Source organism: Colletotrichum tamarilloi (assembly GCF_030869305.1).
Source record: "Colletotrichum tamarilloi strain Tom-12 chromosome Unknown Scaffold_91.1, whole genome shotgun sequence".
In the NCBI taxonomy this organism is placed as follows: Eukaryota; Fungi; Ascomycota; class Sordariomycetes; order Glomerellales; family Glomerellaceae; genus Colletotrichum; species Colletotrichum tamarilloi.
The window spans coordinates 870-23,180 of record NW_026849474.1 but is presented as its reverse complement, the minus strand read 5'-3'; the positions used below and the strand labels follow the sequence as shown (position 1 = coordinate 23,180).

The following is a 22,311-nucleotide window of genomic DNA, read 5'->3' as shown; positions in this document are numbered from 1 at the left end:
TGGCTCACTGAAGGGCACTGGGCGAGGCCTGGACAACAGTGGTCCAGTGGACAATACTACGTAGGTAGCGCTCTGTAAGTTTCGCCGATAATTGTGGCCGGTGCTTAACGCCAATGGGCCAGGGCCAACAGGGTCCGCGATCGCTCTGCTCGCTGGGCGGCCTTGATTAAGACCGAGACGCCTGAGGAACTTTTCGGACTTGAGATGGAGGAGTGGAAATAGCCCGGGAAAACAAGGGACCTGACGGAGTACGAAGTACATCCTTCCATGCTGCAAAAGAGGCCGTGTGTCCAATGAGAACAGACAATGTTGAGAGCGGTGCGGGCCTACGGTGATTGTGCTCCATTCATTGGGTCATTGGCCGCAGGTAAGCGCAGCCCCACGTGACACAGCTGATAACACTGCAGATAAGACTCGGATAACCGATGCGACGATAGGTAACACCTCATCTTCCGTCGACCTTCCTTCCATTCCTTGAGACAAAAAAAAAAAAAGAGAAGTCCAAAAGAACACGGATACACTTTGCTTACCTCAGCTTCCAAGCTCCACTTCTGCCTGGTCTGAGGTGTCCGTGCCACATCTCCAATTGCTGACATAAGGCAATTAAACAATCAAGAGGTGGCCGCTCCCTGGTGCACGCACGCCTTGCTCAGTCCGCCACGTAAACCAGATGGCTCCGTCTTCTTGCTGTGCTGTTGGAGTCCTCCTGGGGGAAAAAAAAAAGAACGCTCCATGCAGCAGCTACATTAAATCGACCAGGGCCACCTCGGATTACAGTGCCGCCATTCACACATTACACAGTGTTCGAACGTAGCCCAGCGTTTCCTCACCTTGCGAGCAGCTCTACTGTACACCAAGAGCTCACAGTGCAAGCCGTCAAGACCAGCACATGAACTCAGGTAGCTCCAAGTGCCAGGTCCCATTCCCCAAGCTAAGCGTGGGACAGAGCCAGGGGGTCCCTCCATTCAAAGAAATTTGGACCGTCATTGCCATCTCCATCCTACGGCCTTTTACTTGTGCTGTCCAATTCGCGAGGACTAACAGACTACGGATACAGTACAGCATAGCGGTGTTGCTTCGTATTGCATTTCTCGAGAAGCTGGGGCGACCACTCCATCACCACCAACCTCGGAACCCATCTCCACCAACACCATCACCACCACGGTCAGCAATACCTACTACCGACCGCACTAGTACCATCCTCTTCTGCCAGAACCCCCGAGCTTCGATGCTGCCGTCTCCGAAGACGCCGGATACACCACCAAACTAATAGACATCAACCTGGGGCCCACCCCTTGCGTTGCCGTCCTCTCCACGTCGCCCTGCATATGCGCATGCGCCCCTCGATGCCCGGCCCAGCTTACCTACATACCTTGCCATTGCCTTTGCTACTGCAACACTTCTAGATCGGCGTCTCGACTGTCTCTCGAAACGGAAACCTCTCCTGATCACGAACCGTCCCTCGACTCGCGAATGGCACTTGGTGTCTCCAGTGCTCCCCCATGAGCTCCCTCAAATTCCTCGTCTCCTCTCTGGAGGCCATTGCCGCTTCCAAAGAGGCCCAGAGGAACAAGCAGCTCACCGAATCCCTCCAAAAGACCCTCACTGCCATCAAGGAGAGCGATCCGAATTTCCCGGACCCCGAAATAGTCTTTGCCCCGTTGCAGCTGGCAACGCGCACCGGCAATGTCCAACTAGTCACCGGCGCCCTCGATTGCATCGGAAAGCTCATATCATATTCCTACTTCAGCTTGCCGACCACAGCAGACGGCCACCAAGATGCTCCCGCCGACAGAGCCCCCCTCATCGAGCGAGCAATCGATACCATTTGCGATTGCTTCCAGGGAGAGACCACCGGCGTCGAGGTCCAGCTCCAGATTGTCAAGTCGCTCTTGGCCGCTGTCTTGAACGACAAGATTGTCGTCCACGGTGCCGGTCTGCTCAAGGCCGTCCGCCAAGTCTATAATGTTTTCCTCCTCTCGAGGAGCACTGCGAACCAGCAAATGGCGCAGGGAACGCTCACGCAAATGGTTGGCACCGTCTTCGAGCGCGTAAAGACAAGATTGCACATGAAGGAGGCCCGAGTGAACCTCGAAAAGTTGAAACACAGCTCGAGCAATGTCACCTTTGAGCAGGGCGGTTCTATCAATGGCACCACCATCGCCGAAGAAAAAGATGAAGAGGCAAACGGGGAGCAAGAGGAAGATTCTACAGCGGTCTCTATTTCCGAAACCGAAAAGACCCCGGCCGAAAGCGAAGAGAATGGCAATGGGAAGCTCACACTCAAGGATTTGGAGCACCGCAAGAGCTTCGATGATTCACACTTGGGCGACGGCCCGACTATGGTGACAGAGATCAAGCCAGGAAGGAAAGCAGCCCGATCCGTATCCGAGCAGTCCACCCCCGAGTCGTCCCTTGAGGATAGCCCCGAAGCCCTGGACGCCGAAGACGAGGTGTACATCAAGGACGCCTACTTAGTCTTCCGATCCTTTTGCAACCTTTCCACCAAAGTGCTGCCCCCTGATCAGCTCTACGACTTTCGCGGCCAGCCTATGCGCTCGAAGCTCATCTCGCTTCACCTTATTCACACCCTCCTTAACAACAACATTGCCGTCTTCACTTCTCCTCTATGTACCATTACGAACTCCAAAAGCAACGAGCCCACGACCTTTCTTCAAGCAGTCAAGTTCTATTTGTGTCTTAGCATAACGCGCAACGGTGCCAGCTCCGTCGACCGCGTGTTCGATGTCTGCTGCGAGATTTTCTGGTTGATGCTCAAGTATATGAGAGAGTCCTTCAAGGTTGGTGCTCAGCTTCTCTCCGTGCTCCTTGTCATGGTGCTAACATGCCTCCAAGCTGGAAATTGCAGTATTTCTCAACGAAATCTATCTCGCCCTATTGGCACGGCGGACAGCTCCCATCTCTCAAAAGGTGTACGTCGTCAACATCTTGAACAGGTTTTGCGCGGATTCGAAGGCCTTGGTGGAGACGTATCTCAACTACGACTGCGAGCGCAGTGTCGACAACATTTTCCAGACCATTATCGAGGACTTGTCCAAGTTTTCAACAGCGTCAGTTCCTGTAACGCCCGTTCAAGAGCAGCAATACGAGGAACGAAGCGCAAAGAGCACGTCAGCAGGCGAATGGCAGCTAAGAGCCATCCTGCCACCGCCCCTTTCCGTCGCACAAATCACGCCTCATACCGAACCCGAGAATGAGATACCCAAAGAGTACGTCATGAAGCGGGTGGCTCTGGACGCCTTAGTGGATTCTCTGAGGTCAATGGTGGATTGGTCCGCCGCTGTGCGGCAAGACACCAACGGCATGAGGCCAGATGGCGAAACGAGAACTTCCGAAGATCTACGTCCTTCGATTGATCCGAGCATGTACGACAATCCGTCTCGCTTCGAAACCCCTGCGCCCTCGACGCCCGTCATGGAGGACGATCCGGCGTCGCTGGAGAAGGCCAAGGCGAGGAAGACGGCCATGAACAACGCCATTAAGCAGTTCAACTTCAAACCCAAGAGGGGCATCAAGCTGCTGATCGAAAACGGCTTCGTTCCGAGCGATAGCCCACAAGATGTCGCCAAGTTTCTGCTTACCGAAGAGCGTCTAGACAAGGCGCAGATTGGCGAATACCTGGGAGAAGGCGACCCTAAGAACATCGAGACCATGCACGCTTTTGTCGATGCCATGGATTTCACCAAGAAGAGATTCGTCGATGCGCTGCGGACATTCCTCCAGTCCTTCCGACTCCCCGGAGAGGCGCAAAAGATCGATCGTTACATGTTGAAGTTTGCTGAGCGCTACGTGATGGGCAACCCGAATGCATTTGCTAACGCCGACACGGCCTATGTTCTTGCTTACTCCGTCATCATGCTCAACACCGATTTGCACAGCAGCAAAATCGCCAAACGCATGAGCAAGGAGGAATTCATCAAGAACAACCGCGGCATCAACGACAATGCTGACTTGCCGGACGAGTACCTGCTGGCCATTTACGATGAGATTGCGAGCAACGAGATTGTTCTTAAGAGTGAACGTGAGGCGGCGGCTGCGGCTGGCACTGTCCCACCACCATCGACTGGGATTGCTGCTGGACTGGGCCAAGCGCTGTCGAACATGGGCCGAGACCTGCAACGAGAAGCCTATCTACAACAGTCGGAAGAGATTGCGTTACGGTCAGAGCAGCTCTTCAAGACTCTCTACAAGAACCAGAGACGGAACGCCCAGCGGTCTGGTGTCAGGTTCATTCCCGCTACTTCTTTCCAACATATCGGCCCCATGTTCGATGTCACATGGATGTCGTACTTCTCAGCCTTGTCCAGCCAGATGCAGAAGACGCATAATCTTGAGATTAACAAGCTATGCCTTGAGGGAATGAAGCTTGCAACAAAAATTGCATGCGTTTTCGACCTCTCAACGCCCCGGGAGGCCTTTGTTTCCGCGCTCAAGAATACCACCAACCTGAACAACCCGCAGGAGATGATGACCAAGAATGTCGAGGCCCTTAAGGTCATCCTTGAGCTCGGACAGACTGAAGGCAACGTTCTGAGGTCATCATGGAAGGATGTCCTCATGTGCATCAGTCAACTTGATCGCCTACAGCTCATCACAGGCGGCGTGGACGAGAGCGTTGTTCCCGATGTGTCCAAAGCTCGGTTCATGCCTCCACAGCGGGAAAACACTAGTGACTCTAGATCTTCCACGCAGTCCAAGAGGCGAGGAGGCCGCCCAAGGTCTGGAACCGGCCCGCAGGGCTTCTCCAGCGAAATTGCTTTGGAGAGTCGATCCGACGAGGTGATCAAGGCAGTCGACAGAATATTTACCAACACGGGCAATCTGAACGGAGAGGCTATCGTCCACTTCGCAAAGGCCTTGACAGAAGTCAGTTGGGATGAGATCAAGGTGTCTGGTTCCAACGACTCTCCACGAACTTACAGTCTGCAGAAGATTGTTGAAATCGCCTACTACAACATGACGCGTGTGCGTTTCGAATGGAGCAACATTTGGGACGTGTTTGGAGACCACTTCAACCGGGTGGGATGCCACAACAACATTACCATTGTCTTCTTTGCCTTGGACTCGCTTCGACAGCTGTCAATGCGGTTTATGGAGCTTGAGGAATTGGCCGGATTCAAGTTCCAAAAAGACTTCCTCAAGCCCTTTGAACACGTTCTCGCAAATTCCCAAAACATTGCTGTCAAGGACATGGTATTGCGTTGCTTGATCCAAATGATCCAAGCCAGAGGTGACAACATCCGCTCTGGATGGAGGACAATGTTTGGTGTCTTCACGGTAGCTGCCCGCGAGACAAACGAGAGCATTGTGAACCTTGCATACGAGAACGTAACACAGGTCTATAAGACCAAGTTCGGTGTTGTCATCTCACAAGGTGCTTTCACCGACTTGATTGTGTGCTTGACCGAGTTCTCCAAAAACATGAAGTTCCAGAAGAAGAGTCTGCAGGCGCTTGAGAGCTTGAAGTCAATCATTCCCCGTATGCTCAAGACGCCTGAATGCCCGTTGTCTCAAAAGGGACAAAACGCCGCTGGAGAACACACAGCATCAGCAGCGGACACACTGCAGAGGTCACAGAATCGGACGTCAGTTGAGGAGGGATACTGGTTCCCGGTTTTGTTTGCCTTCCACGACGTGCTGATGACGGGTGAAGACCTCGAGGTACGGTCGAACGCGCTCGAGTATTTCTTCGAGGCCCTCCTCAAGTACGGCGGCGAGTTCCCACCAGACTTTTGGGATATCCTCTGGCGCCAGCAGCTTTACCCCATCTTCATGGTGCTGCGGTCGCGACCGGATCTCAATAATGCACTCAATCACGAGGAGCTGTCTGTCTGGCTCTCCACAACCATGATTCAGGCACTCCGGAACATGATCACACTATTCACGCACTACTTTGACGCATTGGAGTATATGCTGGACCGCTTCTTGGAATTACTAGCCCTCTGTATCTGCCAAGAAAACGACACTATCTCCAGAATCGGCAGCAACTGTTTGCAGCAGCTTATCCTGAAGAACGTCACCAAGTTCACAACAGAGCACTGGGCCAAGATCGTGGGGGCGTTCTGCGAGCTGTTTGCACGCACGACTGCTCACCAGCTATTCTCCGCGACCACCATCAACTCGACAGCATCCATCGATATGCCGCCCAACGGATTGGAGTTCTCGGGCCCTCTGAGTCCTACCGAAGCATCAATGGAGGAGGACAACCTCAAGATCAACGGAACGGAAAAGAACGGCGAGAACTCTGACAGCAACTCAAGTGATGCAAACCTCGGAAGCATCAACGAGGATGACCTGAAGACGCCGACCGCTCCAGTCGCACCCCAATCCCAACCCCCGCTAGAGGAGTTCAAGCCAACGTCAAACCTGCAGCAGCAGCCAGTCGTGGTCACAGCGGCCCGTCGTCGCTACTTCAACAGAATCATCTCCAGATGCGTGCTACAGCTGCTCATGATTGAGACGGTGAACGAGCTCTTCAGCAACGATACCGTGTACAACCAGATCCCGACATCGGAGCTCCTTCGCCTGATGGCACTGCTTAAGAGGTCGTACCTCTTTGCGAGAAAGTTCAACGCGGACAAGGAGCTGCGCATGCGACTCTGGCGCGAGGGGTTCATGAAGCAAGCGCCCAACCTGCTCAAGCAGGAGAGCGGAGCGGCCGCTACGTACGTCGCCATTCTCTTCCGCATGTACGCAGACGACAGCCACGAACGCACGGCGGCGCGCGATGCCATTGAGCAGGCGCTGGTGCCGCTGTGCAAGAGCATCATCAAGGACTTTGTCGGTCTCGAGGAGGATAGCCAGCACCGCAACATTGTCGCTTGGCGACCCGTGGTGGTCGACGTTCTTGAGGGTTATGCGGCATTCCCTGTGGACGCCTTCCAGAAGCACATTAAGGAGTTCTACGTCATGGCCGTGGAGCTTCTCGGCAAGGATCTCACATCGGACCTCAGGACGGCGCTCTTGCTCGTGTTGAGACGCGTGGGCGAGGTCGGTCTCGGTATTGAGGGGATGACCAAGGTGGAAGTGGATCGAAGGGACAGCATCATCAGCAGCGCCACGGAAAACACCGTCGACGGGCCCGAGGGTGACGCCTCGGCGAGAATGAGGCGCTAGATGTTCGTGGAACTTTTGTTTGGAAGGAAACACAAAACATACGGCAGAGAGCACGCACATGGGGATGGCGTAATGGATAGACTGTAGGAGAGGATCATTTTCCAGTGTAAAATTACTCGACCCGGCTCGGATCGTCGAGGGGATGTTTGTTCGCAGTTCCGTGTCCATATTTGAGGTATTCTACTCACCGTCCCCCCATATCCTGGTGGGCCTGTGATCGACCAAAGTCGAACTATTATTAACAGAAGCTGTTTTATTCCGTGCTTGCTTGTCATTATGCCCCTTTTTTCCATGATCCCTAAACGCCTATTTCGCTTCTTACTCAAGTCTCGAGGTGTGCGACATGTGCCTTAAGCTAGAACGTCCCTAATGAATGCCCTCAGTGCCTCGGATTCCTCCGGCACAGTCCGATCCGGCAGACTACGAAGAGCGTTCTTCAACAAATTGTCATCTTTCGTCGCCTGCCTCACCAGATCCTTCAAAATACCCATCGTCCGATGCGAGTGCTCCACCACGCGCATGACGCTCAGCAACGTCTCGAAAAAGTCAATGAGGTTCAGGTGCATCAGCGTATCGCTCTTATCCACCATATGCAGCGCGGCCAGCTGAAGGAGACCCGTCTCTGAAGACCCCGTCAGGTCCGGGAACTGCGACACGCCTACTTCGACGATATTGAGGGCCGCTAGGCGGGGGAGGATGCGCAGGATGCGGCCTTGTGCCAGGGAGAGTTGGCGCTCTGTGAGTGTGACTTGCTCGCCTTCTTGTGTGGGGGACGGGTCGACGCCCTTTGCGAGAGAGAGGACGAGGCCGAAGAGCTCTTTATCGTGGAAGATGCGGCGCCACATTCGTCCTTGGCCCGGCGCTCTCCTCTTCACGATTTCACTCGCAGAGGAACTGGGGAGATGACTCGGCGGCGGAAGTTCGCAGTCTACGTCGAGTAAATCGCCCAGCACGCGTCCCGCGCGCTCGCCGACCTCGACTTGGGGCGCGGACAACCAGCGGCGGAGGAGCTCTTCGACGACGCGGGGCATGAGGGAGAGGATTGCTGCGTCGGAGGGAGAGGCGGATGCTTTGGAGAGGATGGCGAGGGCGAGGAGGTTCGCGTGCGGGGAGGGGGAGCGGAGGGCTGCGAGGAGGGAGGATTCGTCTGCTATTTGGAGAGTCTTGGTGAAGGGGACGGGGGCGAGGAGTTTTATTGTGAGGGAGACGATCTGTTTTGGGTCGTGGGGGGTTGTTTTGAGGATTGTTGTTAGAGGGGGGAGGAGGCGTGGGAGGAGGGGGGGTGTGTTTGTTTCTGTGAGCGAGGTTGTTAGTTTTGAGTTGGATGATGGTTTTAAGAGAGTGGTAGAGGCGAGGGAGAAGAAAGGTGAGGATGTGGACTGACCGTTGAGTTGAAGCTCTACATCATCGAGGAGCTTTGGTTCGAGGGGCGTGTCTGGGGAGGCGACGAGGTCGTCGAGATGCTTTTCGAGCTCGGCGAGGCCGGATATGGGGATGGAATTGGCGGACATGTTAGGGACGATGCGTTCTGTCATCAGTAGGTGGTCGCGATTGTGTTTGTCGTCAATATTGTGTGGTGGCAGAGCTGTGGTGGTGTTTGCGACGGAGTTGTGAAGCTCGGGAAGCTGTCGATGATGAACGGACTGTAAGCGTTGGAGATGGCGGGGGAAAGAGAGGGAAGGAAGCTCGGTCTAAGGGTCCCCGGACGCTAAGATAAGATAAGCACGAGTGACAGGCTGCTGGTAGTTGCGTGGACCTGCGTGCGTGTAAGAGCCTCGTACCTTAGGTGCCTGTTAGGAAGCCATGAGTGACGAATCTGATGGTCTAACAATTATTCAATGGGTGTAAATCTTAATCTTGTCACAAGTTATGGATGATCGTATGCCTACGCCGAAGTACAGTCAGGAATATCGAGCCTCAAGAGGTACCTGAGGGAAGTACCTTAGAGACGGAGCCGAGTTCTGGAAGGCGCCGGGGTGACACCGGTGCCTGAAAGCGCCGGCAAGCGGGGCACAGCGCGTCACCCACCACGGTGCAGTGCACCTCACTCAGGTGCGGGATGGACCCCGCTAAAAAAAATCCAAGGCTGCCGATGCACTGCAGCGCCGCCGTGCCAAACCGAACTGCAGCTTGGGGTTTTTTTTTTCGGAGACAAAAAAGAGAGGCTGACTCCAACTATCACCAAACACCACGCACCCTCGTTCTGACGCATACTTTTCCTTTCGCATTACCGACCCAACAACTGCCTTCACAGCTTCAATCGCCAGCTCAATTCTAAAACAGAGTCTTCGGATATAACAGAGACAGGCTACAATGTCGCGCGGTGGTAGAGGTGGTGGCCGCGGCGGGCGCGGGGGTCGCCAGGGCCCCCAGCTATCATGGGACAACGGCGAACACGCACCCGACACACGACCCTCAGAGCTCTTCCCCGTACGTACACGAAGCCAATGATAGATCCTTTAATCCCATGTTTGTAAATCACTAACTGTTGAATCACCAGGCCTACGCGATCCCCACAGCGAAACCCGTCACGGACCCCGAACAAGCAAACGTGAACGCCTTCCTCCTCTTCCGCCGCCAATTCCAAGACGGACCCCTCTACACCCGCAAGCGCACCTGGGGCATGGACCCGACGAACACCCGCAAGCTCTACGGCCAAGAACAAGTCAACGCCAAATACGGCGTGCGCACCCGCGCCACGGCGGACCCGTTTAACGCCGTGCCGACCTACTCGCAGAAATTCACCCGCCCGGAGCGCGCACTCCCCGATTTCGGCGGACGGCCTTTTTGTAAAGAGTTCTTCCCGCTGGAGCTGCATGAGACGCTTGACGGGGATGATGTCGCGCCGGGGGAGAAGAGGAGGGGCGGGGAGGCGAAGAGGTTGCGATTGAGTCGAATTACGGCGTTGCCTACGGCCGAAGAGATGTTCCATGTGAACGCGGAGGGGGATGACGACGGGGAGATTGGGCCGGATGGGGCGAAGAAGAAGTTGGAGGCGCTGGAGAGGATGGGCGAGGCTGAGGGAGAGGGTGGGGAGGAGGAGTGGGAGGAGGGCGGGGAGGAGGAGCAGGATGTTGAGTATGATGACTCTGATGCGGGTGATTACGACGCGGAGAATTACTTTGACGACGGCGAGTTTGGCGAGGATGATGGCGGCGGGGATGATGAGCATGGTGGTCGGGAGGGCTCGTACTGATCTTGGCTACCTACTGAGAGTGTACGCCTACGGCCACGGCTACGGCGACGACGAAGACGGCGAACATGGCAAAGGCGGAGGGATTTGCTTAGAGGCCTTTTTGCTCCTACCTCAGACCAATTGTCACCAACGAACGAGACACGAGAGGCATCACCGGGCGTTATGGGCGGATGAACGGCTTTGCTGAGCGGATTACAGCTCCCTGATACCCAATCAATTAAATACCTTATATCAAGGTTCAGACTATAAAATACAGACACTTTTTTGCAATTCGCAGTATCGTACACTAAAGTACCTAAAGGTGTTTACAATAATTATGTAAACAGAGACAAAAAGACAAAAGCTCAAGTGCCCAGTTCGTGAATCGAACTGGGCACCCTACGAAACCCTCCATCTGAGAAGACTTCTCGGGATTTCATCACCAAGTTCTTTACTAACGGACCAGGGCGTTATACCGCTCGACCATGGGGATCGAGTTGGCTTGGTTGACGAATGAAGCGCTGGACCTGAATTTAAGGGTACTGGACTGTTGCGTATTCGTCTCGTGTATTCCTGTGATGTACGGACCATGAGAACGAATCGCTTAGAGGCATCGGGACGACGGTGATTCATCCTCTTGGTCGAGCCTTGATATTGAATCAGCCTATGCGTCTGGACTATCAAACCGTCTCTCACCGCGCTTGCTTCCCATCAAAGTTGATGCAGACCATATCCATCACATTCTGGGATCTCAATGTCCAAGCATTACAACCTTACGACCCTCAACCGCGGCCACATCTGCCCAATGGTTTTCAATGCTTCATTTCGCCAATGCTGCCGGTATATAATTCTTTTCCCCAACCTGAACGCCGTTTGCTTCCCTGGACCGTGGCCTTCCCTTGCATACTATGTATCCACAAGACACTTCCATCTTGATTCTGCTCTCTTATTTGGTGGGGTATTGGCGCTGGAGCTGAGTGAGCTTTTCCCGTACGTCCACAATACTACCCGCGGCCTCGTAAATCTTGTCACCCATCATCTTGATCGTCTCCAACAGGTCGAGAACCATGTTAAAGGGCGGCACCTGGGTCTGGTCCCGCAGCGATCGCACACGCTCGTAGAGACCGTGCTCAACGCCGGGCATGTGCTGCTCCATCTCCTTAATCTTCTGAACCTGGAACTGGCTGAGTTCCTTCAGCCGGTCGGCCTCGTTGGAGAAGAGGGTGAGAACGTCTTCTAGGTTGCGGTCCTGGTTGCCGTTGGTCGTATTGCCGCCCGATCCGCCGCGGGTAAGCCAGGTCTGGTGGTAGTGTGCGGGAAGCTTGAGCTGATCAGCGCCCGCGAACGCCATCTTGGCAATGTCCGCGTCTGACTTGACCAAGTCCTTGAGGTGTCCCAGAGTGACGATATCCTCGTCCAGCGTTGTCTTGACTCCCTCGTACTTGCGCTGGAGCCAGTTGACGTCGTTGGTAAGTTGTGCGAGGTCACCGCCGTGGGCGGCCATGAAGCCTCGGATTTCGGATGCGTGTGCCATGAAGCGCTGGATCATGAGATCGCAGTTCTCCATTTCGGATTGGATGGATTGCTCGAGGTCATTGAATCGCGTTGTGCCCTTGATATTTGACATGTCTACTCGCACGCCAGGAACGCTTTGCTGCGTCGTCGACTGACCCATAGTTAAGCCGGGGGCAGAGCTACCTGCGGGCTGAGTTTGGCCGCTGCATATCTTGTCAGTCACTGGTCAGACGATTTCTACGGGATGTCACTTACAACAGACCGCCGGGCTTAGGCTGGTTCTGAGCCTGGCTCTGTCCGAAGAGACCACCACCCGTGCCTTGGTTCTGCTGGGTTTGCTGTGCATTATTGCCGCCGCCAAAGAGGCCTCCTCCTGTTGACTGTTGCTGCTGGGGCTGCGCTGTGCTCGCACCAAAGAGACCGCCCGTCGCCGGCTTCGCGGGGGTTGCACCAAAAAGCCCTCCACTCTGCTGCTGCTGAGGCTGTTGTTGCTGTGTCGCAGCCCCTCCAAACAATCCTCCTCCAGCCTGCTGTGCAGGCTGCTGGGTTTGGGCGCCTCCAAAGAGACCGCCGCTACTTTGCTGCTGCTGGGGTTGCTGTGCTGGCGCCGCTCCAAAAAGGCCACCGGTGGCTGGTTGTTGTGGTGTTGAAGGCTTGTTGCCAAAGAGTCCTCCTCCTGCCGTCGAAGTGCCGCCGAAAAGACCGCCCGTAGCAGGCTGTGTCGTCGTCGCCGTCGTCGAGGCTCCAAAGAGTCCTCCGCCACCGCTAGGTGCGGAAGTTGTGGCATTACTGGTGGTGCTAGAAGAATTCGCATCGTTATTAGCTTCCACGGGTCTACAATGAGCGGAACATAGCAAGACTCTTTCAACTCACCCTGCATTGGCGGCACCAGTGTTAATGCTCAAGCCACCAGCCGATCTTCCAAACATCTTGAATTTTTTTTCGAGTACGCCGATATCAGGTTGTTCAAGTGCGTGCTTGCGAGGCGCGGGCGCGTCGGTCCTCGAAGTTGGGGGGTTGGGCGAAAAACGTAGCGATTGGTGATAGCCTTCTGTGGTTGAATTATTCGTTGCTCCTGGTTGCTCCTTCGCGATATTCGACGGGGAAGAATTGGCTGCTGTTTTGGCGCTCGGGCCATGGGCAGCTTCGATAGCTCCAACAGCGAGCGTTGCCTCGCCCGCTTTGGTGGTAGAATGCGACGGTCTTTCATTGGCTAATCGGCATCGCTTTTTACCGACTGCCGGGCTCAACTGTGGCTCGTCGAGGTCCATTGCTTGTGGCTGGCGGTTTACCAGAGCATTCCGGTGTGGCACTGGCTGTGGCGCGTGCTGTGGCGTTTGCTGCTGGTGGCGGCCTGGGCGGCCCTTGCTGTGTGGTGGCCGCCGTGGCCCTCTCGGTGGTGGTCCCCTCGGCGCGCCAGAGCTTAGAGCTCCAGGCGCCAAACCATTGAATGCAAAGCAACCCGCAAAAGCTGCATCACCAACACCTGCACCTCCATTCCCACCTCTACCCGTACCACCGCCACTCCCTCTCCCTTCTTGAGACATTGCCGACAACATCGTAAGACGTAAATACAGCTAAAATGGACATCGATGAAGACGACGATTTCTACGCGGATGAGCCGTCCACCGAGCAGCCCACTACAAACACAACAACAGCCGAAAATGATGCTGCTCCTCCACAGGAGGCGTCACCAAAAGTAGAGGCACCAGAGAGCAAATCAGAAGAGCTCGAGGAGGGCGAAGAGGAAGACGAGGGCGGCGCCATGGATGAAGACGAGGATGATTCTGTATATACCCTCCCTACCTTGCACCGTCGTTTTGTACTTGTGAATTAGCGACTGACTGTTCTGGCGCTTTCTCCAGGATATCGACATCATCACCGAGCGCAAAGATGGCACAAAGGCTGCACCCCCGACGTACGTCCCAACTTCTGTCCACCTACAAAGAGATGAAGCTATTTTGTGCCTTTGCTCACACAAACAATAGACAATCCCGCTACAGCGACATCAGAAACATCCCACAAAGGTCAGCCTCCAACGACATGGCTATCAAAGCAGCCCCAGTCAAGGAGGAGGATTCCGCGAGAGCCTCACCCTCCGACCTCCCTCTCGGTGTCCCCAGCGCCGACAAGGCTGCTGCCGCGGCTTCCAAGTCTACCATTGACGTCAACGCGAATCCCGATTACCCTCCCGTCGGGAAGCCCATCACCGCGGTCAACATTGACGAGGGTAAGAACGGCCACTCGCACCTGCTGCGGTGTCGTGTCGCTAACATTGTCTGCAGACTTGACCGAGAACGAGAAGCCCTGGCGCAAACCCGGTACCGATATCAGCGACTACTTCAATTACGGCTTCGACGAGTTCACGTGGGCACTCTACGCTGCCAAGCAGGAAGCCGTTCGCGGAGAGTTCAGCGGCGACGCCATTGCCGCCGGCCAGAAGAAGATGATGGAGGACTTTGGCATGATGATGATGGGCGGAATGAACATGCCCGGCGGAGGTGCCGCGCCTGGCGCCAACGCGCAGGCTGGAGGCATGCCCGGAATGGGTGGCATGGACGGTATGCCGCCCGAGATGCAGGCCATGATGCAGCAGATGATGGGTCAGGGCATGGATCCCAGCCAGATGGACCCCTCGCAAATGTCGGCCATGTTCAATGGCATGCAGGGCCAGGCTGGCAACGCTGGTCAAGGCGGACAGGGACAGAACTTCAACCAGGGCTTTGGCGGAAACCAAGGACAGTACGGAGGCTACGACCAGCAGGGCATGGGAGGCGGCAACCGCGGCGGATTCGGCCGAGGCCGTGGCGGACGCCGCCAGTGGTAGTCACCCCCTGCGTTCCGTGTATGTTTACAAAGATGTGCTGGTTATGTATGTCCAGCCCGGCCGGCGTTTTGGGAATTCGGTGGTGAGGTCACACATGGTTTGCTGAGGAAAGTTCCGAAAACGGGTCGCGGAACGGCAAAAGCAGGCATAGATACCCTGACAAGTCATCTGGCATTTCTCTCGAGATTCTTGCTTCTATCTGTGTACACAAAGTGATTTGTCCCCATCCGTACAACAGAGCTTGTTTGCCCTGTCCCTAAATCTGCTTGAATTTGCTTCTAGTAAAGCTTGAGCAGTTTTGTAAGGAATGATTCTCATGAAGGCTTTCTCAATCGACCTCTCCGACCGACACCTCAAAATACATCGGCAGTGATCTCTTTGCCGGTAGCGATGGCCAGCTCAGACCTGTTGACGTAGTGCCGGTTCGCGTAGTCGTCCGCGGCATCCAAGTTGATGCACGTGTGCGATGACACGATGTCCACGTCGGCGCCGCCCCGGGTCTCGTTGAAGGAGTACGTGTTGAAAGCGAGGTTGGCGTTGCAGAGAATGTACTGCTTCAGGAAGTCCGCGCAGTGATCTATCAGACTTTGTTAGCTACGTGTCTCTTATCACAGAAGTGGGAATTTCGACATACTAATGTGTGCGTGTTGCCACTTTGGGTCGTTCTTCATCTTCATGTGATCTTCTTTGTAGTACTCGGGATAGGTTTGCTTCCACATGAGGTGCTTGGGCTCCCGTCAGTCATGTTCACCGAGCACTTGAGAGGGATGGAGTTCAGAATACTTACTACGCAGTGCAAGGCGTGAACATACTCAAACACGGCCAGAGTACCGTCTTGAGCAGAGGTCGAAGCCCGGAGGGGCTCTCTAGTTCTGAACTCGGATTTGGGAAAGTCCTCGTCGGGGATGAGCATGAAATGACCTAAAAGGTTGAGTCAGTCTTGCCGTAGTGAGAAAGGAAAGCGGCCACTTACGCTCGTCGATGAGCTTGTCCCAAGCAGCATCTAGCTCCGGAGACGGACCTGAGGTATCGGCCTCCTTGAACATCGTCGGACCTCTGATCTCTTCGAGATGACCCACATCTGGAGCTTGCATGTTAGTACCGCACTCATGACTTTGCTGAAATATTTCGTACTTGTTCGTTGGTTGTGGGAGTGTTTGCTCTGGCGGAAGTGATGAACACCGGTAGCGGAGAGAAGAGCCACGGAGATCAAGAAAAGAAGCACCTGAGATACGCTGGGTGACCAGGAACGACGACGCGGACTCGGTTCCCGACTCTGTTTCAACTCTTCATCTTGCAGATGAGCATACGCGGATTTCTCGACAGGGCGGACGAAGCCGGCCATACGGTCAAGACCCTTCGGTTGCATTGCGGACAGCTAGATCTCTGGATTCAATTGAGACGCTCTAATGAGGGAAGTCGGTGTATGGCTTCGCAGAGGAAAGTTTGTACAATAAGAGAATCTAAATTCGTTAAAGAAACCGGGCACTCGGAAATCGTTGGTGCGATAACATCCACTTTCATACATGCATCTGTGAGGGCCCTTTTTAAACGAAGGGGCAAAGTCCGGCGCGGCGGTCGAGTTGACTCTGCCGATTCTTGATAACGGTCTTGTTTGCTCATTCTCGTCGATCGTGACGACGAAGGAAACTCCTGAAACCCACATCGCTATCATGTTTGCTCCCCGCCTTGGAACTCCTTGGAAGCTATTCGTAAGCGATTATCACGACTTTTGCCCCTTGGCAGATCCCGCCATCGTCACCACCACAGCAAAAAGCGGCGGTAAACGCGGACATCTTTCTAAATCTGACGATAATTCTGGCCTCTCCGAACACTTTTTAGGCTTGGTGTTATCCGGGGTGTAATTCCTTCAGCAAATGTTTGTGAGCTGTGATTGGCTTGTTGGAAGTGTTCGTCCGTTGGTTGTTAATTGATGATGACACGTCCTGGTCTTGGACCCTTGCCCCGGCGTTCCGGTGCCGGGACTTGGATGGGGTTGTAGGAGATAAGTATGTGGGTTTCGTGATGTCTGCGCCGCTGGCCATGGAGGGGTTGAGCAAACATCACGACGACAATGCGGTCCATTGACGTGTCCGGGATTGAAGGTGTGAGGGGTATCTGTGACGATTTAACCCGGACGAGACGGGGACTCGTGGAAGAGTCCGCAGGCCTCGGAGGATTCGGTGACACATACTCAAGTATCGGCTCGGAGGCAGTTTGCTTTTCAGATGCCAATGGCATGAATGCAGTTGGATGCATGTGGTGCTTGAGATGGTGTTAGAGATGGTTCTTCTTACCTTGCATTATATCACCTATTTTGACATGCAGGTTTGCCGTTGATAGCTGGTCGCAAGTGACAAGTGATGAATGAAGCTGGCAGACTCATCGTCTAGCACAATGAGGAGGACCTCACGTTGCCCGCGGCCATCGTTCAAGTCGTTTGAGTCTAGATCAACTGAGATTTCTCGTGTCGTCACTCTTCCCGAGTCTCTCTCCTTCGCAAGAGCTTCGCCAACATACTCATGACAGTACGCAAAACTTCAATCCCAAGACAACTTCAAAATTGTTTTACTCTCACCTTTTAGTTTTCTCACAGTTGCGGAAAGAGCCATTGCAATGGATCGACACTCATCTGATACTGGCGCCAAGCTGCTGGTCGCAGAGGTGAACTACTTGGAGCATGATACACTCTGCAGCCGCTGTGAGAAGTCCATCACGGGAGAAACCTCTTCGGGTTCCCGGTACCTGAAGCTGCTCTTAGTCTTTCTCCTATGCCAGGTCCCCATCCTGGGGCTGAACTTCCTTGCATTCCATGCCTTCCAGAGGAACAATAATGCCACGATCCAAGGCATCGACCAGCAGGACTGTAAGAAGCTTCTTATGGATGCATCTGGTTCAATCATCACAAGTTAACTCTTGCACCTAAAGACTTTACTCTCGAGAGCTACAACTCCACCGGGAGGCTCTACGACATTGTAGATGCTGCTGATAGGTCACCGGAAGCAGACGCATTCTGGCATGAGCTACAGAAGAGTAGACATCCTATTGTCCTTGACGTAGTTGACATGCTCATAGCTGACAATCAACAGCCGATGGCATAGTCGCGGTCCGTGGCGAATGGGCGAAAGAAAAAGCCCTGCCTGACACAGTCTCTCACCCTGACGACCCGGCTTCCAAGATCTATCAAATCAACGTCTTTCACGCACTGCACTGCCTGGTACGTTCAGAGACCTAGAACTCTCGGTTGCTTGTTACTAACGTAAGCAGTACCGCATCAGGAACAGACTAACATCGAACATACCACTCGAGAAGTGGCCGCGCAACGATATCCACACCATGCACTGCGTAGACCATATCCGGGACGACTTGATGTGCCACGCCGACATCTCGCTCTCGGGATCAGACGAGTACGTCTCTTTCAACTCCCATGGCTACAATCAGAAGTGCAGAGACTTGGGTGCTCTGCAAAGGTGGGCGAAACGACACAGCTGGGCCGGGTATGAGGATTACCTGGAAGGCGTTATTGGATATGATTTCAATGAGGCGGAGCGGGTGAATATGGCTACGGCTGGGAACGGGCACTGGAACAAGGCACAGAGCACGCTAGATAAGGATACTGGGAAGATTGAGCTTTGGTTTGAAGAGGACTGAGTCAATAAAAGTTCCACAAGTACTATCCCCGCAGCACGTACTCTAGCTATGGAATGTTTACATCCAAGCAGGCATCAGGTTATCACATTCTTGTATGCTCAGAAGCTTCCAAGATCCTTGAGCTGTAGGAGATTCCTTTGGTAAAGGTCTTCATGGTAACTTTGGGTGATTTTATAGTTTAACGTGAACCAATGTCGGTTGATTGACCTATATTCCTCAAGGCCTTGGAATAGTATGGATTCGGAAGGTTGCAGGTAGCAGACCTGAACCGCGTCTTTCAGCCAGGTCCATGGGCCTGCGAGGACTGTGCTGCCCCCATCTTCTTTGTAACGAGGAAACGCCAAGTCTCGGCCTGAACATGCAAAGGGAGGTCAAAGAACACCTGAGCTAGTATCCTTATCGAATACCCAAGGCTCGTGTAGGGATACTATCCTCCTGGTGAAGGTACATGGACAATTGGATACGGCAGTTGTGCAGAAGAAACACATCACATTCTGAGACCCTTGAAAGACAACGCAGGACCCGAAAGACTTCAAAGATCGATTTGCTTAATTTGTGCTACGAAGACAGTGCTATCGTCATTCGTCGTTCCTGCCTTGTGCATTGACAAATTCCTTGCCCTTGACTAGTCGGCATCTAATGTTATGCGTTCTAGAAGTGAGCAAGTAACCCGTCAAATGCATGTCGCTGACTGACTCCTATAGCTTCATGAACTAAGATAGGTAATTGCTAGTCAGATGCCGCTGAAACCGTTAAAGACAAGATAACCGAAACACAGCCATACTTTCAAGCTTTTTGTGAATCAGAAGCATTCAACACAAGCAGTCGAGGCGTCTGTCGTAGCATCTTCAACCGGGCCCTCGTCGCCGAATGAGGCAATGGAAGGGCTCGCGTAGATGAACCTGGGTTCGAGGTCTGCCTTGGGCTGGACTGGAGCAGCGAGAATAGATGCCATGATGGCGGCGATAGGAAGGAAGACTCTAGCAAAGAACATTTTGAGGCTGCTGATTGAGGATATGGGCCTTGATTTTGATGGTGCTTAGATGAAGAAGTCGCTGATTGTATCCCTGGACGAGGGAGAGTCATGCCTCTTTTAAGCCTTGAACCGATAGGTTTGAACAATGTTCTCAAATATCATTGAAAAGTCAGGGAGTCTTTCGATGAGCATAGTGCGGCACGAGTCTCATCCTTTCCTCGGGTGGGAAACACCAACAGCACCGTCGGTCTTTGGGGGTTGGGGTCTAAGGAGATAAGCGCCAATGTGATATGTGTGATGTCTGTGGTTTCCAAAGCAAACCGCATGGTGTTGACTGGACGGGCTTTGTTCTGCAAGATCCATGTGCAGTCACATAGTGTTGGATCGGACTAGTATTGACACGTTTGGCGCCCGTCCTTCTCCGCCTGACGCCGGGACCACGAGTTCATCCAACGGTCTTACTCACCAACGGGTAAAGGACAAGGAAAGCTAGACAAATGATACCAAATATAAAAGGACATGTTCACGCGTTGGCTCGATAGTTTCAATCTGTGTGCGGGCGTTTCCTCTAGGGGGGCCGGGTGGGTGGCCCTATTCACATTGGGGGGGGGGGGGGGGGGGGGGGGGACGCCAACAGCTGCGTCAACCAACATGCATACCAGAAACGCCATCAACAGTCGCCAAGCTCAGGATAACTTTGAATGCGGAAAGTACCTCCTAGTATTAGCAATAACTAGAGGAGACTTTTTGATACAATTGATTAGGAAGCTTCACCTGCCATCGTCGTGCCTGCCTTTGACCAGTCAAACCCATGTTTGTTTGTGCCAAGAAAATGGCTTTACGCCAGAAAACGAAGCAACCAAAAACCGTTGAGTTTCAAGACAAACATGATATTTGATAGTTGATATCTTGGAGAATTGTGAAGACGGGCGGCAATACGGGAAAGGAAGGTGGCAGAATGTTCCCATCTCAACTTCCCTGTGCTTGCCTCGAGACCTCGCCCCTTACAATCTCGTTCGAGATCTTTCTTCCTCTTCCCGCAATTTATTCTCTATATCTCACCTTTCGAAGGCTTCCAAGTAACTTAGATCTAAGGTGCATCAAAGAAAGGTCCTTTTGACCCCGAAATCTCAGTCGCCAACGCATCACTCATCGATTCTTTTCATGACGAACTTTCAAGGTGACCCCGAGGCTGACGTTCTTCTCAGCAAGGAACACAGTCGGGTCCAAATTGAATGTTCGGTGGACCGATGTCGATGCCACCTTTCAAGATTTCTTTGCTGGTCCGCTTTGATCACCCTCCTGCTGTTCGCACTCGGCGCTTTCAGCCATGAATACTCTTTGTTGAGCATCGAACCCTCTCCACACACAGTTCCAATACACACCTGTGGCTCTACGGTCCCCGAAGCAAAGGCGAATGGCTGCGTTTTTGACGTCATGGCGTATGGCTGGGTTCCATCTCAGTGCTATAACGGCGATCTCGTCAGCACGTATAACGCATATAATATGAGCCCTTGGGCATTCGACAAGAACCTCACCAAGCCAGCGTCCGAACAAGTGCTTATGGCTGGAGAGAGGAGAATTCTCTACACGAACTTACGATTCCACCAAGAGTACTGTTTCTACACATGGCATAATCTGCTCCACAGCGTCGAGCATCAACGACCGCTAATACACAACTTGTCGGCGTCAACCGAACACCGGCACCACTGCAAGGGACTATTTCTGCACGGGGAAGCGCCAACGGGCCCTGTAGTGCCAGCATTCTTTCATTGCGTGGATATGGAAGAGCCGTTCTTGCTTCGAGAACACATGTATGAGTAGGAGTGAGGTTACGGACCGGAAAGTCTGTCCCATGACAACAGGTTCTCCATGTTAATTTGAATTTCGGGTGGCTGAGGCTTGTATTGGAATGAACACAAGTCACCTGCACGTCTTTTTACGGGTGGTGATATGGATATCTACGCACCATCCGTCTTGCGGCCAGCTAAGAGACGCGTCAGGAAGCTTGGTCTGATGATTGTCTTCCCGAGTCAGAGGCACACAACTGGACATCAACACCAACTCAAATCTGTATCTGATGGAAAAGCTCAGCTCTGCAACCAGTGCATGATTACGAAGCTGCCATCGACAACTCAATTGCTTAGATAACAAATATGGCTGTGGAAAGCTTTACGCAAACCACTTCTCTCGGCAAGCTGCCTGGGAAGTCGTCTGCCAAGCTTTTTCGTCTTCTGTCCCTTGCCTGACTTTAAGTCGTTTTTATTCCTGACCGTGTCTTTCCGCTGCATGCGAGATATCTGCCGCCAAACAAGAAGAAACAGTCACTAAGAAGCATGTCTAAGATTGCTCCCACCAATCTGGGACCGTCAGTGGATCACTCTAGGAGAGTTCTTCAACCGAGATCATATGCATAGGAGATTTGCAGCATTTGCGAGGGGCGCCAAGCGTTACCGGAATCGATTCAGATGGAACTAAGCTTCTCTAATTAGCACCTCCGACCATTGTGTCGAGATATTTTACGGCATACACTGGCTGAACACGATGTGCGAATAACTTTTATGCTTCATGTTGACTACAATGCCCGCCGAATCTAGTGCCTACAGTTTCCACCTCTCGGCTGTCTTTCGTAAGGTCTGCTTAACAATAGATTTCGCAGCGTGATTTTCCTTTTCAATATGATAATTCTTGCCATATGAAGAAGCCCTTCTCAAACATCTGACAAGCTCAGAGCAACGAGGCGTGTTTGGCGGGCAAGTTTCCAAGGCAGACAGACAGTTGTTTATTGACAACTGCCAGTGTGCCTCAACTTGTTGCAGATCACCCTACAGTGCAGAAAGTCTGCTTTCATTAAGCCTAGTGTTGAAGAGCAAATGCCTCTCCAGCACCCTCACGCCGAGATATCAAGAGCCCCTCAGAGGCGAAGAAATCTATATGAGGCTCCTTTCCCCCCTCAACTCCCTTGCTTCCCCAACGCGGCGTGGCGCGAGATGCCAGTCATGATGTAGTGAGATCATTCGACATTATGCT

General features: G+C 53.4%; 9 protein-coding genes across 9 annotated transcripts; 5 read left to right on the top strand and 4 right to left on the bottom strand.

The window, feature by feature from the left end:
- Positions 1–1,502: 1,502 nt before the first annotated feature.
- Positions 1,503–7,137, top strand: CTAM01_13216 (Sec7 domain-containing protein; the record flags this gene model as incomplete). The annotated part of the gene is made up of 2 exons (XM_060529220.1): positions 1,503–2,801; positions 2,857–7,137. 2 exons carry the CDS (start codon positions 1,503–1,505, stop codon positions 7,135–7,137), a joined length of 5,580 nt encoding a protein of 1,859 aa, XP_060376161.1.
- Positions 7,138–7,487: 350 nt separating this feature from the next.
- Positions 7,488–8,672, bottom strand: CTAM01_13215 (uncharacterized protein; the record flags this gene model as incomplete). The annotated part of the gene is made up of 2 exons (XM_060529219.1): positions 7,488–8,431; positions 8,522–8,672. 2 exons carry the CDS (start codon positions 8,670–8,672, stop codon positions 7,488–7,490), a joined length of 1,095 nt encoding a protein of 364 aa, XP_060376160.1.
- Positions 8,673–9,450: 778 nt separating this feature from the next.
- On the top strand, positions 9,451–10,333 carry CTAM01_13214 (uncharacterized protein; the record flags this gene model as incomplete). The annotated part of the gene is made up of 2 exons (XM_060529218.1): positions 9,451–9,567; positions 9,638–10,333. The coding sequence occupies 2 exons, from the start codon at positions 9,451–9,453 to the stop codon at positions 10,331–10,333; spliced, it is 813 nt and encodes a 270-aa protein (XP_060376159.1).
- A 925-nt stretch (positions 10,334–11,258) lies between these two features.
- On the bottom strand, positions 11,259–13,374 carry CTAM01_13213 (nucleoporin NUP49/NSP49; the record flags this gene model as incomplete). The annotated part of the gene is made up of 3 exons (XM_060529217.1): positions 11,259–12,030; positions 12,083–12,625; positions 12,701–13,374. The coding sequence occupies 3 exons, from the start codon at positions 13,372–13,374 to the stop codon at positions 11,259–11,261; spliced, it is 1,989 nt and encodes a 662-aa protein (XP_060376158.1).
- A 35-nt stretch (positions 13,375–13,409) lies between these two features.
- Positions 13,410–14,654, top strand: CTAM01_13212 (Fip1 domain-containing protein; the record flags this gene model as incomplete). Its single annotated transcript, XM_060529216.1, has 4 exons — positions 13,410–13,616; positions 13,693–13,745; positions 13,816–14,057; positions 14,113–14,654. 4 exons carry the CDS (start codon positions 13,410–13,412, stop codon positions 14,652–14,654), a joined length of 1,044 nt encoding a protein of 347 aa, XP_060376157.1.
- Positions 14,655–15,007: 353 nt separating this feature from the next.
- CTAM01_13211 (uncharacterized protein) lies at positions 15,008–16,023 on the bottom strand (the record flags this gene model as incomplete). Its single annotated transcript, XM_060529215.1, has 5 exons — positions 15,008–15,231; positions 15,289–15,379; positions 15,442–15,575; positions 15,628–15,735; positions 15,789–16,023. The coding sequence occupies 5 exons, from the start codon at positions 16,021–16,023 to the stop codon at positions 15,008–15,010; spliced, it is 792 nt and encodes a 263-aa protein (XP_060376156.1).
- A 1,247-nt stretch (positions 16,024–17,270) lies between these two features.
- On the top strand, positions 17,271–18,305 carry CTAM01_13210 (uncharacterized protein; the record flags this gene model as incomplete). Its single annotated transcript, XM_060529214.1, has 4 exons — positions 17,271–17,520; positions 17,583–17,687; positions 17,744–17,871; positions 17,922–18,305. 4 exons carry the CDS (start codon positions 17,271–17,273, stop codon positions 18,303–18,305), a joined length of 867 nt encoding a protein of 288 aa, XP_060376155.1.
- An 802-nt stretch (positions 18,306–19,107) lies between these two features.
- Positions 19,108–19,299, bottom strand: CTAM01_13209 (uncharacterized protein; the record flags this gene model as incomplete). Its single annotated transcript, XM_060529213.1, has 1 exon — positions 19,108–19,299. The coding sequence occupies one exon, from the start codon at positions 19,297–19,299 to the stop codon at positions 19,108–19,110; it is 192 nt and encodes a 63-aa protein (XP_060376154.1).
- A 1,419-nt stretch (positions 19,300–20,718) lies between these two features.
- Positions 20,719–21,101, top strand: CTAM01_13208 (uncharacterized protein; the record flags this gene model as incomplete). The annotated part of the gene is made up of 2 exons (XM_060529212.1): positions 20,719–20,838; positions 20,931–21,101. The coding sequence occupies 2 exons, from the start codon at positions 20,719–20,721 to the stop codon at positions 21,099–21,101; spliced, it is 291 nt and encodes a 96-aa protein (XP_060376153.1).
- Positions 21,102–22,311: the final 1,210 nt, after the last annotated feature.